General features: G+C 47.0%; 1 protein-coding gene across 1 annotated transcript in view; it reads left to right on the forward strand.

Moving 5' to 3' along the window:
• TENM4 (teneurin transmembrane protein 4) overlaps positions 1-18,924 on the forward strand; it is a 478,872-nt gene that overhangs the window by 294,585 nt on the left and 165,363 nt on the right. The window contains exons 11-12 of the mRNA XM_063127306.1: positions 3,386-3,580; positions 10,313-10,513. Of these exons, the coding sequence (XP_062983376.1) occupies positions 3,386-3,580; positions 10,313-10,513 (396 nt within the window). The remainder of the gene's footprint in view (positions 1-3,385; positions 3,581-10,312; positions 10,514-18,924) is intronic.

Here is an 18,924-nt window from a genome sequence, read left to right on the forward strand (position 1 = left end):
AAGCCATAGACTTCCGAAGCAACCTCTCTCTCCTCAGTCTCATCCTCTTCCTCTTCCCCTTCTGCTGTAACCCGTCTTTGAGAAGCAAGCTTTCACTTAAACTCATCATTCACTTCCCCAACTGAGGGAGGTAAAGTCCAGCAGTCCACGGGTCGCCCTTTGGAGTGCCCTGGGAGTGGAAGACGTACTCCCTGATCCCGAAGTATGGTTTTGAGAAGTAAGCTGTCACTTGAACTCATGAGCCTCTGTGCAAAAGCTGTCCTTGTGTGTGTGGTTGTGAGTGTTACTGCAGCTGCCTGTCTCGCTGCGAAAATGAAACAGGCAAGTCCTCGCCTTTGAGAAGCAACCTTTCACTTAAACTCATGGAAGTCATTGACTTCAGCACAGCCACTACGTAGAGGCTGTGGACCTCTGGGTGACCCGATCAGTGTGCTGATTTTGAGAAGCAACCTTTCACTGAAACTCATTCACTTCCCCAATTGCGGCTGGTACTCCAGTAGTCCACCGAACTCCCATAGCACAGCCACTTAGTGCATAGGGACAGTTTAAGTTTCCTCCTGAGAAGTGAGCACTCACTTCAACTCATGACAGCCATTGACTTCACCACAGCCACTACTGCGGATGCTGTGGTCCTCCAGGATGTGGGTGAGGATTAGTCGCAGCAGCTGGTCGAGCTCCTCTCCCTGGTCTCGTCCCACCCCTCTTCCGCTGTAACGCCCTCTTTGAGAAGCAAGCTGTCACTGAAACTCATGAAAGCCATAGACTTCCGAAGCAACCTTTCACTTCAACTCATTGACTTCCCCTTTGAGAAAAAGCTAAGCTCCAGTAATGCACCGTTTTTCCGTGGGACAGCTCTCTTTCGAGAAGCTGCACTGCATATGCAGCAGTGCCATGGCTTTGAGAAGCCGAGACCCATCCCAGCCACCGGGAACCGGAGGAAAACTCCAGCAGTCCACGGGTCACCCTTTAGATAGCTCGGGGATCAAATGGAGTCCTTGATCTGTGTGCTGATTTTGAGAAGCAACCTTTCACTGAAACTCATTCACTTCCCCAATTGCGGCTGGTACTCCAACAGTCCACCGAACTCCCATAGCACAGCCACTTAGTGCATACTAGGGACAGTTTAAGTTTCCTCCTGAGAAGTCAGCACTCACTTCGACTCATGACAGCCATTGACTTCACCACAGCCACTTTGTGTGGGATGCTGTGGTCCTCCAGGATGTGGGGATTAGTAGTAGTCACTGGTCGAGCTTGTCTCCCCGGTCTCGTCCCACCCCTCTTCCGCTGTAACCCTGTCTTTGAGAAGCAAGCTGTCACTTCAACTCATGGACTTCCCCTCAGAGAAAAAGCTAAGCTCCAGCAGTCCACCGATCTCCCGTAGCACAGCCACTACGTTTCCTGAGAAGTGAGCTCTCACTTCAACTCGTCTTGTAGTGCGCCCGCCGAGTTGAGCACAGCCACTACAGTGGAGGCGCCTGCCCGCCTGCCTGGGAGCCATCCTTGTGAGGTAGCTGGATCTGCTGGGACTGACTCCCCCACAGATCTATGGCTTACTTGTGCAAGGTACCAGCTTTTCTGGGCCCGCCAACCCATGCCTGCCTGCCTGTCTGCCCGCCTCCCCCGGGGTGCTGCTGTGGTGGGGCATCTGCCAGGACTGACTCCTCGCCTACTCTGCCTGCCTCTCTGCCCGCCTGGTGCCTGGTTTGCTCCCAATCGTCCTCCTCTGTGCCCCTCAAGGCGTAACTGCTGGCTTAGAAAGAAAGAACCAGCCATCTTTGCCTCACTTTGCGCCCACTTATGGGTTGGTTTGCTATGCGTTAGTGCTCAAGCCATCCTTGCGGCACTACAATGCATGCTGCCTGCCTGCTTTCCCTCCCTTCTCCCCTTCCCGCCTTGCAGCGATGGTGTATGTGTCTTGCTTTGACTAAGGGGAGAAGTCCTTCCTGCGCTCACTTAGACTTTATCAAATTCAATAATCCCTTTTTCAAATGTGCCAGAAGATTTAGGGTTATCTCGTGGCATGTTGGGATTGCCTTGGAACTGGCCCCATTGAGCTGTCTGCAATTGCAACTTTAAATCCCTGACATACTGGAGTGTTCAAATTTCAAAAGTTCCCCTAACATCAGGGGATGATGGGATTGCCTTGAAACTTGGTGTCCATGGGGACACATGGGTAAGCTGTCATGGGACCAAAGGATAGGTTTCTAACGTGCAAATTGACGTAGTTGTAGAATGGGACTTGATTTGGGGTGAGTTAAAAAGTTTAAGCCGCGCCAAAAATCAGGGGATGATGGGATTTGCTTGCAACTTGGCGTGCATGTGGACACATGGATAAGCTCTCATGGTGCCGAGTTTGAGGTTTCTAACATGCAAATTGACGGAGCTATCCCAAGGGGTGTGAATGGGGTGCCCGATTTTCATAAATTCCCCAAAAATCAGGGGATGATGGGATTGCCTTGAAACTTGGCGTGCATGTGGACACGTGGATAAGCTATCATGGTGCTGAGTTTGAGGTTTCTAACGTGCAAATTGACGTAGTTGTAGAATGGGACAATTTGGGGTGAGTTAAGCCATGCCAAAAATCAGGGGATGATGGGATTTGCTTGCAACTTGGCGTGCATGTGGACACATGGATAAGCTGCCCTGGTGCCGAGTTTGAGGTTTCTAACATGCAAATTGACGGAGCTATCCCAAGGGGTGTGAATGGGGTGCCCGATTTTCATAAATTCCCCAAAAATCAGGGGATGATGGGATTGCCTTGAAACTTGGCGTGCATGTGGACACGTGGATAAGCTATCATGGTGCTGAGTTTGAGGTTTCTAACGTGCAAATTGACGGAGCTATCTAAAGGGGTGTGAATTAGGGTTATGGGAGGTGCGTTAGAGGGTAGAGCCGCGCCAAAAATCAGGGGATGATGGGATTTGCTTGCAACTTGGCGTGCATGTGGACACATGGATAAGCTGCCCTGGTGCCGAGTTTGAGGTTTCTAACATGCAAATTGACGGAGCTATCCCAAGGGGTGTGAATGGGGTGCCCGATTTTCAAAAATTCGCCAAAAATCAGGGGATGATGGGATTGCCTTGAAACTTGGCGTGTGTGTGTATACGCCCATGAGGTGTCATGGTGCCAAACGTGAGGTTTCTAACTTCAACGGAAAAAAAGTTGTTTACTTTTTTAGCTTTCAATGCAACCCTATGGGGGGGCAAAAACGGAGCTCCGGATCCGGATCCGGAGCTCCGAGCGGAGCGGAGCGGAAGTGGGCGGAGCGGGGGCGGGGCGGAGCGACCCGCTCCGAAAAATGGCGGATCTGCAAGTGAAGCGGAGCGGGGGGTCCGTGCACACCCCTAGTGAAGATCTCATTCCTTTCCCCCTCCTTGCTTCTCAGCTTCTTGCCCAGTGTTATGCAGCGGGAACGGGCAGTACATGAAAGGCCGGTGCTTATGCCACAGCGGGTGGAAGGGGGCCGAATGTGACGTTCCGACCAACCAGTGCATCGACGTCTCATGCAACAGCCATGGCACGTGCATCATGGGCACCTGTATCTGCAACCCAGGCTACAAGGGAGAGAGCTGTGAAGAAGGTATGTCTAAGCGTCACTCAGTTTGTCCTTTTCACTTTGATTGCTGTTGTCCTGCTGCAGAGAGACCAGGAACCGATACCTCTTATAATGGTTCGTACTGGAACGGAGAGAGAGCTCCCTTTTTTCCCTTCCCAAAAGCAACTTTTTAAATAGCTGCTGGTTTTCTATCACTTTAAGCTCCATCACACCAGGTGTTAACACGCTCCCTACCTTGCTTCTCCAGCCGTGTTTTCCCTCCTCGAGTTACTTCCTCTTTCAAAAGAGGAAGTACACAATGAGCACGAGGCCCATTGAGTCCACTGTTCTAATGGCGCTGCTTCTCCTGCACACGCAGGAAAGAGCAGCGAATCCAAGTTCAGAAGACACCTTAAACCATGACTTTAACCATGGTGACTAAGGAAAAAAAAGCCTTATTTGCCGTGATTAAAGCCATGGTTTAAGGTGTCTTCTGAACACAGCCTGGCCTTCTGACTTAACCACCATGGTTAAAGCTGTAGTTTAAGGTGTCTTCTGAATGGGGAGACTTGCACTCTACACATGTAGTTGGCGGACAATGCTATTTTTCAACCCCAATGCTATTATTCAGTGCTATTATTCAACACTTCTAATTGGAATACTATTTCATATTAATCAAGCACTAGCATTAAAGTTTTTACAAAGTGCTGCATAGATATTCCAATTGTATAGAGGCCAGCAATGTAAGTTCAGCAGGAGCCAAAATGTTGTGAGCCAGTGAATTGTGGGGAACCAGTTCTGGCAGAGAAAAGAGCCAGGTCTCACACTCACACTCACACACACACAGAGAGAGAGAGACAGCTCAGGAGGGTACTCCGTACCTCAAACGAAGTGACTGAAAAAGCCTGTTCACTTTAATTGGTTAAACAACAGGCAGTTGAACAACTACATTTGTGTGTTGCACACTCAGGCACACTCATTTATGCACATTAAGATAATTTGGAGAGAGCCTTCTAAGAGTGCCTCCCACCTCTAGCAGCAGAATGGTAGTAAGAACAGGGACTTTTTCGTAGTTGCCCCCTCATTTATTTTTATTTATTTATTTATTGCATTATTATACCACCCAATAGCCGAAGCTCTCTGGGCGGGAGCTCTCATTGCAGAACTTGCTTTCCAGAGAGTCCTGCTTCTTAATGACTTTCAATCACAATAGCCAAAGCATGGCTTTTGAGGCAGGCTTTCCTCCGTTAATAGGTTGTTTGCTATTTTTAGATCATTATGATACGGATTTTGCTCATCTTAACTGTGATTCCATTGTGATTTTACTGCAATTTTATGCTGATGTCTTTTGGTGAGCTACTTTGAGAATGCATTGAGTTCATAAAATAGGGTCGTGATCCTTAAATAAATAGAAAGCCCAAATTCTTTAACTGGATGACAGCCCAAATGAAAAGAGGAGGCAAGAAATAAAGCAGGCATTTTCCAAAGAACCGTTGAGTGGTTTAGAGCTTTCCCTCCTCCTATTCTATATTTATTTCTTATTCATCAGACAGTAATTTGTACTCTGCCAAGAATAAAAGTACAGAAAAATCCCACGAAATATGTTATACAGGAAACCTCTGGGATTCTTTCCCCCTTTCTAAATCCCTTTAATATCATGTGGATTTCCAGTATTTTACAAATATTATTTCTTTTCTTGAAATGCGAGTCCACCAAGTATTGATCCTTTGTTTTGTAACCTCAGTGCTTTCCCCACCATGTTTATAATACGCTTTTTTCTGGTTACTCCCCCACCCCACCCCCCAGTAGCTCAGTGGTAGAGAACTTGTTTTCCATGCAGAAGGTCCCAGGTTCAAACCCCAGCATTTCCAGGTAGGGCTGGAAAAACTCATACTTGAAACCCTGGAGAGCCGCTGCCAGTCAGTGTCGACAATACTAGGTTAGATGGATCAACCTCTTGTGGCAGCCATTTTGTGAGAGCGCCCACAACACTAGTTCAAAATTCCAAATGTGCCCACCAACCCAAGAAGGTTGGAGCCCTCTGCGTTGAGCCATACTGGGGGTAAAAACGTAGCTCTTTGCAGTAGCTGTTCTACCCATCTTGATTTTTTTAAAATGCTCTACATTTTACTACCAAAATTGGCTTCCTACATGCATTGTTTCATTTGCATGTCAGCTAGGGTGACCATATGAAAAGGAGGACTGGGCTCCTGTATCTTTAACAGTTACATAGAAAAGGGAATTTCAGCAGGAGTCATTTATATATATGGAGAACCTGGTGAAATTCCCTCTTCATCACAACAGTTAAAGCTGCAGGAGCTCTACTAGAGTGACCAGATTTAAATGAGGGCAGGGCACCTGCAGCTTTAACTGTTGTGATGAAGAGGAAATTTCACCAGGTTCTCCATATATACAAATGACACCTGCTGAAATTCCCTTTCCAATACAACTGTTAAAGATACAGGAGCCCTGTCCTCCTTTTCATATGGTCACCCTAGTGTCAGCCATCTTGAAGAACGGCAATTCCAAAATGGGCCTGTCTTTCCAAGTTAAATGTGTTTCTACATGAGCCTGAAACATGTACAAACTTTGATCCTATTCACCTTTACTGAAAAGTCCCATTGAGTTCAATGGGACTTACTCCCAGGTAAGCATGTATAGGATTACAAGTCTCCTTCCCTGCCACCCAAGCTAAAATGTCCTAAACATTCAGCTTTCCTTAATAGGAAGATGCTCCCACCCCCTGGATTCCCCAACATCCCTGGACCGCTTGTTTAGCTACCGCAACCTACAGGCACAATCTGCAGGGAATTTCGCCTGTGCCACCTCCATTGCAATGAATGGAGCTGTGTGGAGTTCCCAGTGGGTGGTGCCCCCCAAATCATTGCGACAGCTGAGAATTCGCCGTTTTCTTTTTCTTTTTGTAAGAAAAGAAGGAAGAAAGTGAGGAAAGGAAAGACGAAGAGAAAACACACACACACATTAAAGCATTTACAACAAAGAAAGCAGTGAAATTCTCTGATCCTATCCCAGGACCCTTGCCACGGTGCCAAGGGTCTAAAGCGATACAGCCATCCGAGGGCAAGATTAAAGTAGCCATTGTGCGTGGCGTCTTGTGAAAGGGCTCGTTTCAACATGAAAAATGGCCCTGGGATTATGATGAATGGGGTGTCCTGACACACACGCATTCCCCGCCTATCATCCTGTGTTAACGCTGAGGTTGCAGCGTGCGCTGCCTTCTGTGATGGAGACCCCCATACAGCTTACCTTTTTCTCTCCCCCCCCCCATTCGCTCTCGGAGGGGATGATTAATTGCCTAGCTGTAGCCCCTTGTCAGTTAGCCGGCAATCTTTGTTCTCCATGGTTGGACCATCTGCTGAGGGCCTACGGTAGAGGCAGCTTACTCCCAGCCCTTCCATCCTTTCATAACTGCTCCCTCGGAGTAAGAAAGGGGTCAGTCCTGCCAGGGCCTGGGTTCTCACATTGGGGCCCACTCTCTTAACACTTTAATAACGTCAGAGATTTGTCAACTGGCCGTTTCCTGCCCCTCGGATGATCCTGAGAGAGAGAGAGCGCTCGGGTTATGAGTTTATGCAGCAATAATAATGCCCTCGTGTTCTCAGGAGAATGCTGAGCAACCATCTTAAAAATACACATAACATGGCTTTGGCCGATGTTCTGGATGGGGTTGCACTCCTCCTGAAGGAGCAGGTTCGTAGCTTGGGGGTTCTCCTAGAACCATCTCTGTCACTTGAGGTTCAGGCGGCCTTGGTGGCATGGAGTGCTTTCTATCAACTCCGGTTAGTGGCCCAGCTACGCCCCTATCTGGACAGGGATAACCTAGTTTCAGTTGTCCATACTTTGGTAACTTCCAAATTAGATTACTGCAATGCCCTCTACATGGGGCAGCCTTTGAAGACGGTCCGGAAGCTGCAGCTTGTGCAAAATGCGGCGGCCAGATTGATAGCTGGAACAGGGAGGTTTGAGCATATAACACCGATTCTGACCCGCTTGCATTGCTGCCTATACGTTTCTGAGCCCAATTCAAGGTGCTGGTTTTAACCTATAAAGCCCTACGTGGCTTTGGACTGCAATACCTGATGGAACGCCTCTCCCGACATGAACCTACCCGTACACTGCGCTCAACATCTAAGGTCCTCCTCCGTGTGTCTACTCCGAAGGAAGCTCGGAGGATGGCAACAAGGGAGAGGGCCTTCTCGGTGGTGGCCCCCCGACTGTGGAATGATCTCCGCAATGAGGCTCACCTGGCACCACCATTGTTATCTTTTCAGCGCCAGGTCAAGACTTTTCTCTTCTCCCAGGCATTTTAACAGCATTTAACAACGTTAAGTTTGTTTTTAATGGACCCCAGAATTGTTTTTAAATGGATACTGTTTTTATACTGTTTTTATGTTTTTGATGGTTTTTAAATTTTGTATACTTTTTAATGTTTACCATTTTTAACTGTTATAAACCGCCCAGAGAGCTTCAGCTGTGGGGCGGTATATAAATGTAATAAATAAATAAATATATAAATAAACAAAGCCCATTAAAAACGCAGTCGTTTCCATATCCTGTCAGACAGGTCCATCTTAAAACAGAGGCCTACAAGGAGAGATTAAGGGCACATACCTATGGCTGCTTAGACAGAAAACAAGTCCTACAATTCCCAGCATGCTCCAGCCAGCATGGCTGGCTCGGGCATGCTGGGAAATGTAGGACTTGTTTCCTGTCTAAGCATCCAAAGGATTGCACCCTTACTCTGTCATTCATATAATAATAATAATAATAATAATAATAATAATAATAATAATAATAATAATAAAATTATTTCTTGCCCGCCTCTCCATTTTGATCAAGGCGGGGAACAATGATAAACAATGCAATACATAATAATTAAAACATGGGATACGTCAGTGGTTCCCAAACTTTTTCAGATAACCGCCCCCTTGGTTCCACAAACTCATGCCCAGTGCCCCCTACCCTACACTATAAAAATCATTATTCAGAATAGCGATTTTCAACGACCCACTAGGGAAGATGATAACAACAAAATTCAAAACAGTAACAATTAACTGAATATTTATTCAAAATCTAATTACATTTTTTTTAGTTTATTCAATTAAACATAATTGATGAACTTGATCCAGTGATATCATCTTTTCAAAGTCTGATAGTCATTTAGCAAGAATATTAGATATCACATTTAGTAACTAGGGTAGAGTCCCTCACTATTCTGTTAATTCTTAATGTGATGGATGGGCTTGATGACGTGATACCAGTTTCCAAATGTCTGGGAAATTTCCTTCTGTAACCGAAACTCCTGGTACGGAAAAGACCACCTCGAGTGCCCCCCTGCCGCCCTTGCCTCTTAATGCCCCCCTATGCAATACCACCGCCAACAGGGGGGCGGTATCGCCCACTTTGGGAACCACTGATATACGTTGTTGAAAACTTCCTAAAAAACATCCTAAATACATTTTTAAAACATCTGTATAGGCCTGCCGGAAGAGATCAGTCTTTATAGCTTTCTTGAATGCTAGTAGACTGTTAAGTTAACGAGTCTCCTCCGGCAGGCCATTCCACAGTCTGGGAGCAGCAGAAGAGAAGGTCCTCTGGGTAACAGTTGTTAATCTAGTTTTTGCTAGCTGAAGTAGATTTTTCCCAGAGGACCTGAGTGTGCAGGGCTATATCTCTGGCTCTTTCTACACCTAAGGGTAATGGGAGGGATTATTATTATTATTATTATTATTATTATTATTATTATTATTTATTTATATAGCACCATCAATGTACATGGTGCTGTACAGATTACCCAGTAAATAGCAAGACCCTGCCTGCTCCCGGGATCCCCTGTGTGGCATTTGGATGCACAGGGATGATTCCGGGACAATCCTGAGGAAAAAGGCAGGTGTAGAAACGGCCTACCGCCATTGACGTGCATTGCCTTCTACATTGTACAAGAGTACAGGTCCCTGTCCCGAGGATCTTACAAACTATAATTCAACAACAGGGTAAGTGGAGACATGAGTAAATGGGGAGGAATAAGCATTACTTAATTTACACCTCACAATGAGATTTCCAGGTCAATATTTTCATGGATTTTTAGACAGCCCGACAAGATATATAGAGGAATGTAATAAATAAATGATGAAAATAAATAAATGTAGAGGACGCAGGGCTGATGTGTTATCATAGAATCATAGAATAGTCGAGTTGGAAGGGGCCTACAAGGCCTTCGAGTCCAACCCCCTGCTCAATGCAGGAATCCACCCTAAAGCATCCCTGACAGATGGTTGTCCAGCTGCCTCTTGAAGGCCTCCAGTGTGGGAGAGCCCACAACCTCCCTAGGTAACTGATTCCATTGTCGTACTGCTCTAACAGTCAGGAAGTTTTTCCTGATGTCCAGCTGGAATCTGGCTTCCTGTAACTTGAGCCTGTTATTCCGTGTCCTGCACTCTGGGAGGATCGAGAAGAGATCCTGGCCCTCCTCTGTGTGACAACCTTTTAAGTATTTGAAGAGTGCTCTCATGTCTCCCCTCAATCTTCTCTTCTCCAGGCTAAACAGGCCCAGTTCTTTCAGTCTCTCTTCATAGGGCTTTGTTTCCAGACCCCTGATCATCCTGGTTGCCCTCCTCTGAACACGCTCCAGCTTGTCTGCGTCCTTCTTGAATTGTGGAGCCCAGAACTGGACGCAATATGCTAATGGTGGTGATGAAGTCATGAATATGAAACTAGGCTTATTTCTGCATATATATTTTCCCCCTTCCCTTACAGTGGATTGCATGGACCCCACCTGCTCAGGCCGCGGGGTTTGCGTGAGAGGAGAATGTCACTGTTCCGTTGGCTGGGGAGGCACCAATTGCGAGACGCCAAGAGCCACCTGTCTGGACCAGTGCTCTGGCCATGGCACCTTTCTGACTGAAACCGGCCTGTGCAACTGTGATCCAAGCTGGACTGGACATGACTGCTCAATTGGTAATCATACCCGTGGCTTTTCCTTCGATTATTCCTTAATTTAATAATCTGCATGTTCTTGAATGGCAAATTCGTGTTCTGTTTTATTGCATGGGCCTGATATGCCCGGGTTCTTTCACTGCTCTTCTGGCTTGAGTTACAGAAAATATAAGTGGTGTGTGCTTGACCGCTTAGGAATAATTCTATATGAATTGTAAGCGGGAGTTTCATTGCATAGCAATTGGATCTGTATTATTGGAGGCTGCACTTGTCTACATAGTGGCTCAGTTCAGACAGCATATTCATCAACGCAGTGTGAAGATTCCACTCAGAGGTTGAGTTCCTAGGGGGTGCTCCCCACATGACATGTTCTAACTCCACCGTTGTGTGACTGTGGGCTACTGTGAAGTTGAGTAAAATCCATTGTGACGTTTGATTGACGTCCTCCCAATGGTATCCATCAGCTATTTCTGCAAAAAAGTCAATCCCAGGGCTCTCCTAGAGCGGCATTCACTCCTTTCACCACTCTTGCCAGGGAACTCTGTAGCCAGTGGGAAAAGTTAACTCAACACAACAGAAAAGTCCACTCAACACGCAACACAACAGTTGTACAGGAACTCTCCTCTGCACAGCGTGGATATTCAGGGTGGGGTGTTTTGCAAAAAAGCTCCACCGTTGCATGGAGTTTTCCCGCCAGACAACACATTTCTCAGTGGTGGTATAAAAACTCCACCATGGAGTTCTAAAACCACCGTTTAGTGTTGTCTGAACTGAGCTACCATAAATTGTGCTTTGATTCGTCCTTCCCAGACTTTTGTTTTAATGGATGCCATGTACACAATCCATTGGTGCTGGCAATCAAGTGATCTTGGAGAGCTAATCTTATGTAGTTGCTATTCTGTGTAGTTCCAAAGTCTGCTGCGTTCCCTAAGCCGCTAGGAGCTTCTTCAGAAGGGGGAGGAATCACATTTCCCTGCCACTGCTTTTCCGCCTGCTTCTGTCCCACAATTAGGATGAGCAACTTCCTCTTTCTTCACATGGGGAAGAAACAGGAAGCAAGCAACATCCACGTGGCCCATTCAGTGGGCGTTTTTTATTGCGCAGCTTCTCCTGCGCACAGCAGGAAATGGCAGCAAGTATCGTTATAGCCAACAAAAAATTGTTATGTGGGGAAATCAGATTTTCTGGGGCTTATTTTGTGACGGAAAAAAGAGCAGAAGGAGTGGGAGACACGCGGGAGGATTACTGCTTTGTCAAAATGTCCCGTGAAGAACCGTGAGTGGCCAGTCGCGAGCGTCCGATAAACCGCTCGTCTGAAGACCCTCTAGGCTAGGGTGACCATATGAAAAGGAGGACAGGGCTCCTGTATCTTTAACAGTTGTATTCCGAAGGGAATTTCAGCCGGTGTCATTTGTATGCTTGCAGCACCTGGTGAAATATCCTCTTCATCACAACAGTTCAAGCTGCAGAAGCCCTGCCCTCTTTTGTATCTGGTCACTCTAGCTATACTCCTGCAGCTTGAATTGTTGTGATGAACAGGGAATGTCACCAGGTGCTGCATGCATACAAATGACACTGGCTGAAATTCCCTTTGGAATACAACTGTTAAAGATACAAGAGCCCTGTCCTCCTTTTCATATAGCTGTCGTACTACATTGCAAGACTCTTTGCCCACCTGTCTAGAGCTGAGCTGACACACACACACATTTTGCTGCCCCATTGTCAGGCAGTGCAGCTGGAGGGATATCAGGCTCCTAGCTGACCCCAAGTGGGGGATTGGGATTATTCAGCAAACCCCACTCCCACAGAAGCCACGGGGCAACCTGAGCTGTCCTGTTGTGGGTTGCTTTACCTGAGGCCCCAGAGAACCGCTCCAACCCCATCCCGAGCCCAGCCAGCGTTCCTGACTCTCCTCCCTCGTCCCGTGACTCTCCAGAGAACCCACAGCGAGGGACCAGGTAGTACGCCTGGCCACCGGAAGACCTTTCTTCCCAGGGCTTACTGAGGAAGAAGGGTCTACTCATGAGGAGGGAGACCCAACAATAGCCAATGAAGAAGCAGGTCCGGCTGCAACTGCTGAATTAGTAACAGCACGTATATTATAGACCTGCAGTCTTCTTCCAGGTCTTGGCTGGGTTAATAGCTCTCGCTGAGCTCTTTGCTCCAGCTGTGCGCTCAGGACAGGAGGTTATTTTGATGAATGAATGGGCAAAGGGAATGAAAGCTGGACGAACTTACTGCTGGCAGCAACAGAACTCCTGCCGTCTTGGAGGCAGGTGGATGCCATCTTTCCCAGGCTTCCCTAGTGTGCAGGCAGGAAGCACAGGCCTCCTTCTTCAGGATGACCCTGCATGCCGCCATGAAGGCAGTCGGAGTGAAGGCAATGCTTCCCTCATTCTAGGGGAAACGTAAGTACTCTGGGAGATGGAGCCCAAAATATCCAGAGAGCGCCAAGTTGCCTATCCCGCTTCTAGGGGGGTGCAGGGGGGGAGGTGGCATTCACTAGCCACTAGACATACAAGGGATGCTTGCAGCTAGAATGATGAAACCAGCAGCAGCTGCAGCAAAACCAGTGAGTCAGGAGTAATTTTGAGGTACCTTTTTCCCAGTGGAGGCTGGTGGCTCCGATGTCAGAGGGGCGGTGAATTCGCTCTGGGTTTCAGTCAGAGCCATCGAAGTTGCGGAGGCTTTAACACTGGAAACCGCTTTAACACCAGAAACTGCTTTAATGTCGGAAACAGCTCTTGGAGGAATGAAGTCTGATATAGAGTGGAGGCGGCCATATTTTTATTTAAGCTGCAGGAGCTGGAGTGCACTTGCGCGCCAGCGAAACTTAAGTTAAAAACAAAAAGAGCCCCGACCCCGCTCCCCACCCCCAAGGGCCCTGGATTCCCCCCTGTCCTGGCTCCTTTCCTCTGATGACCCCCGCTACTTGCGGGAAAGAGAGAAGAAGCCGCGAGGAGCACCCACATTGCCTGCGGTCCTCGGGATTCTCCCAGGACCGTGGGTAAAACTTGGATAACTGAGGTCTCAGTTATCCCAGGGAAATGGAACGATCATCCCTCCCTGATCCCAGGATATCCCTGTGCGCCATTTGGACACCCAGGGATGATCCCTGGAAAAATCCAAGGTGTAGAACGGGCCTAACTTAGCGTGACCCTATGAACAGGAGGACAGGGCTCCTGTATCTTTAACAGTTGCATAGGAAAGGGAATTTCAGCAGGTGTCATTTGTATGCATGGAGCACCTGGTGACATTCCTTCTTCATCACAACTGTTAAAGCTGCAGGAGCCCTGCCCTCTTGACCAGATACAAAAGAAGTCAGGGCTGCTGCAGCTTTAACTATTGTGATGAAGAGGGGATTTCACCAGGTTATTATTATTATTATTATTTATTTATTTATTTATTTATTTATATAGCACCATCAATGTACATGGTGCTGTACAGAGTAAAACAGTAAATAGCAAGGCCCTGCCGCATAGGCTTACATTCTAATAAAATCATAATAAAACAATAAGGAGGGGAAGAGAATGCAAACAGGCACAGGGTAGGGTAAACAGGCACTGGGTAGGGTAAAACTAACAGTATAAAGTCCGCACAACATCAAGTTTTAAAAGCTTTAGGAAAAAGAAAAGGTTTTAGCTGAGCTTTAAAAGCTGCGATTGAACTTGTAGTTCTCAAATGTTCTGGAAGAGCGTTCCAGGCGTAAGGGGCAGCAGAAGAAAATGGACGAAGCCGAGCAAGGGAAGTAGAGGCCCTTGGGCAGGCGAGAAACATGGCATCAGTGGAGCGAAGAGCACGAGCGGGGCAATAGTGTGAGATAAGAGAGGAGAGATAGGAAGGAGCTAGACCGTGCTGCATGCATACGAATAGCACCTGCTGATACTCCCCTTTCTATGCAACTGTTAAAGATACAGGAGCCCTGTCCTCCTTTTCATATGGTCGCGCTACCTAACTCTCTAAACCGTCATTAACGGCCCTTTACATAACAACGATAAAACACTTCTCTCCTCCTGGGTCTTTTGTCTGATGATGTACCATAATTCCCCTTTGCACATATCGACTCCTCGTCCACCCTATTCATTTCCGTGGCGGTGCCGCCGCTACCTTTGCCTGAGGAGTACACTATGCGTACGGCGTGTAAATCCATCTTTCAGAGTTTGAAGCCGAGATAGACCGGAGAGGTCTGGGTAACAAATGGGTGTTTACAAACCAGCTTAGCAGAGATTTCTTGCCACGAGGCATAAAACAATAATAACTTGAACATCGGCAACAGCTCTTTGAGGAATGAAGTCTGGGAGGTGTAATTTTGCGCTGCCTGATAAAATGTCTTGAGGCGAGTTTTACAAATGCAGAAAGGGAAAAGGGTTATGTTTTGATATGCGAACCCAAGAGGTAGTTGGTTTATGCAGGACTGAGGTAGTCGCGGGGGTGGGGGGGGAGAGGGGGGTTATATGTAGTAATGACGGAAGAGAACAGGTAGAAAACGACAGCTTCCATTTTGTTTTCATTCATAAATTACAAATGCAGGTTTTAGGACTTTTCCCCACTCCCTAACATTAAGCAAGTTTTATGTCTAACCTTACGCCTTTGTCTACGCTGCAGTCTTTACCGCTGAGGTGGGCAGACTTCAGGCTTCGTGGGATCCCCCTTTCCCCCCCTTTTGGGATCTCCTCATAAAACCAACCCACAGTTCACCACCTGGAATCAAGTGCAAAGTGGGTGGCTCTTGAGAACAGACATGTTATTAAGATTAAGGCGTAGTTGCCTTTGAGCCTAGGCTTAGCCCAAAAGTTTGGCTTTGGTGTCAGAACTAAGCCCACAGTCCTTTCTCATGAAAATTCACTCCTCGTCCTTGGCCTCTTACCCAGGCTTTCTGCATTTCAGCAGCCTAATGTAGTGGGTGAAGAAAAGCCTTTTTGATGTTGCTACTGGGCCTGTTCAGACGACACGCTAAGCCTTGGTTAGGCCGCTAACCTTTTTGCAGCAAGTGGTTAGTGGCCGTGTTTAAACCGTGGTTATGTAGCCACCATGGTTAAGAATGGTTCACACGACACGCTAAGTCATAATGTTTAGCTCAAAGTGCTTAACCACCGTGGCTTAATGTGTCGTCTGAATAGGGTCTTAGTGGAATCCACCAGGAGAAGTACCTTTAGTGTAGTGGCCCCTTCTCTGTGGAACTCCCTGCCCCTAGAGGTCAGGCAGGCGCCTACGTTAGGATGCTTCCGGCGCCTCCTGAAAACAGCTCTGTTTCATGAACGTTTCCCCAACTGACCAGCCACTTTTCTTTTCCAGGTCCTTTATTTTAAATGGAATGATTTTAATTTGCGTTTTTAATCTTATTTTTACTGTTTATACTTATGTTCACCGCTCTGGAATCTTTTTTAGATATTGAGCGGTATAGAAATATTGGATGATGATGATGATAATAATAATAATAATAATAATAATAATACATAAATTAATAAATAAATAAATAATAATTGTTTAAACTGTGTTTAGGTAGCCACCATGGCTAGGAATGGTTCACATGACCATAAGTCATGATTCATACAACATGCTAAGCCATAATGTTTTCCTCACAATGCTTAACCATCGTGCCTTAGCATGTCTTCTGAACAGGGTCATTGTTGAACAATTGGGAGTCAGAAACCTTTGTTGATTGACTGCTTTTGACCCAGACACCTTCCAAATTGAAGCTTAATCCAGACAAGACAGAGGTGCTTTTCGACAGTTGAAAGGCAGATCAGGGAAGAGGGATTTAACCTCTGCTGGATGGGGTTACAGTCCCCCTGAAAACTGAGACTCACAGATTGAGTGTACTCTGGGACTCGGCCCTGAACCTGAATGTCCAGGCCTCGGTGGTTGCCAGGAGCGCATTTCCATGGCTGTGGAGAGTGTGCCAACTGCACCAATTTGTAGACAAGTCTAATCCGGCCATGGTCAGGCATGCCTTAGTTACATCCTGTTTGTGCTCCTGTAATGTGTTCAACATGGGGCTGCCTTTGTAAACTGTTCAGAAACTTCAGCTAGTCCAGAATTAGGGATGTTGCACACGCCCAACTGAGTCCAGGACTCCCCTGCGTCTGCCCCTCCCCTCCCCCGGAACCAGTCGGGCGCACGCAGCACGTCCGCAGTCCCACGTTCGGGCACCCGCAAGGCCACGACGAGCGCTCGGCGGCCGTCCACCCTCGCTACCGAAATTGCACATTTTCCCCCATTGCATAAATGGTGAGATTCCTGGTAAGGTCCCAACCCACCCCGCTGCGTAAATGGGGCGATATGGTTTGGCTATAGCAGAGGTTTGAGTCATGCGAGGGATACCCTTAAAAGCCCCCGCGTTGAACGCTCTATACAGGGAATGAACAAAAAACAATCTTGCAATGCCTTTTGGGGCTTCTGAAATGTGGAAGCCGTTTCGGCTTCTGCTATCCTGTCTGGAATTTTGACAGAGCAGGAAGGCTGCTTTGCACCCTCCACTTGATTCCGCTTCCTGCTGTCTTTAGACTGTAGATGGGGGTGGGGTGGGGGTCACGTTTTGGATCCTCTATGTAAAAAAAAAACCCAATGTACAAATAGAAAACCAGCAAAACAGGAATTGGGCTGATCTAGAATCTTTCTCCCTGTTTAGCACAGCCCAAATCCTGCTTTGCTGGTTTTCTGCTTGCAGGGAGCTTTTGCAGTTGCAAAGTTTTTTTAAATGGTGGAGTGGAGGACATTCAAAAGTGGGATCCCTTCTTCTAGTTTGTGGTACCATTCATTCTTTATGGTGCATCTGTAGATCCAACCATAGTTAACGTGCTCAAGAGTGACGTTTGCATGCGAATGCAACCCCAAGGGCGTTTTCCGAATATCCCCAAATACCTATTTCTCCATACTGGGGACATAAACGAATGAATGCTGACAGTCCCATTTAATTGACAACTGTCATTCGTCAGTATAGCTCTGGATATTTCACAAAATTCATATTGAACAGGTATCCACACACACCAAGTCAAACTCTGGGCTTTTTAGTAAATGGGGAGACAAAATAAATTCACTACAAAAGAGACCCCCGCCTCTTGGTAAGGAGCATTAGCTGTTCAGCAGGAATTCGTTGCTTTGGGAAACTTTAATCCGCACCCTATAAAGCTTGGAGATCCAATTAAACATCAAAGAGGAGGGGACATAATCCACCGAGGCAGGAATATTTGTTTTACTTTAACAAATTTTAATGCTGTGAACAACACAGACACCCGACCTGGAGAGATTTCATTTTATGCAGTGCCACCCAATGGCAAGTGAATGTTTAAAGTAACATTCACAATACTAAACGTAGGGGGATCTGGTGGACACAGTACTTAAACGTAAAGGAATCTGGTGTAGGTCAGTATGTATCAGATATTTTAAACTCAGGCCATAGCTAGATGGGGCTTTATCCTGGGGCGATCCCAGGATGCACATGACGCACAGGGGATCCCAGGATCAGTGAGGGATGATCCCTCCCTTGCTCCGGGATCTCACCCTCCACTTTAGGCCCGGTTTTTCCGCCCGAGACCGTGGAACATGTGGCCGGGTGTCGCAGTTTGTCCGGGGTCTGCGCATGGGGCGCAGAGCTCCTCAATAGCTCTGCCCATTGGGGGGAGAGTGGGGAAAATACCTTTTTTTAAAAAGGCTTCCCTTTTGCACACGGGCACTCGGGTGCTCCTGCCATCAGCCTCAGCCACCAGTAGTTTGTTTATTTGTTTATTTATTTATTGCATTTTTGTACCGCCCAATAGCTGAAGCTCTCCAGGCGGTTTACAAAAATTAAAACCATAGAAACCATTCAAAATATAAAACAAACAGTATAAAAGCATAATATAAAATACAATATGAAAACACAGCCAGGATAAAATCAAGCAGCAATGCAGAAATTAATACAGATTTAAAATACAAATTTAAAAGAGCAAGTTAAAATTAATTTGATCGACTGTTAAAATGCTGAGAAAATAAAGAGTATAGTGTAGGTGCCAGACGAACCTCTTTAGGGAGCTCATTCCACAGCCGGGATGCCACAGCAGAGAAGGCCCTCCTCCTGGTAGCCGCCTGCCTCACTTCCTTTGGCAGGGGCTCACGGAGAAGGACCCCTGAAGATGATCTTCGGGTCCGGGCAGGTACACATGGGAGGAGGTGTTCCTTCAGATAGCCTGGCCCCAAGCCGTTTAGGGCTTTAAATGTTAATACCAGCACTTTGAATCAGACCCGGACCTGGACTGGCAGTTAGTGATAATGGGAGTTGCAGTCCAAAATCTGCAGGGCACCAGGCTGTGGAATGCTGCCTAAGCTATTTGTTCTGCGGCTGATGTGCTATGAAATACTAGATGGTGGGAAGTGGTCACAGTGAGAGTAAGTGTGTGTGTGTGTGTGTGAATGAATGAATGAACGAATGAACGAACGAACGGGGTCGTATG

This window comes from Elgaria multicarinata, chromosome 5 (genome assembly GCF_023053635.1).
Source record: "Elgaria multicarinata webbii isolate HBS135686 ecotype San Diego chromosome 5, rElgMul1.1.pri, whole genome shotgun sequence".
Classification (NCBI taxonomy): Eukaryota; Metazoa; Chordata; class Lepidosauria; order Squamata; family Anguidae; genus Elgaria; species Elgaria multicarinata.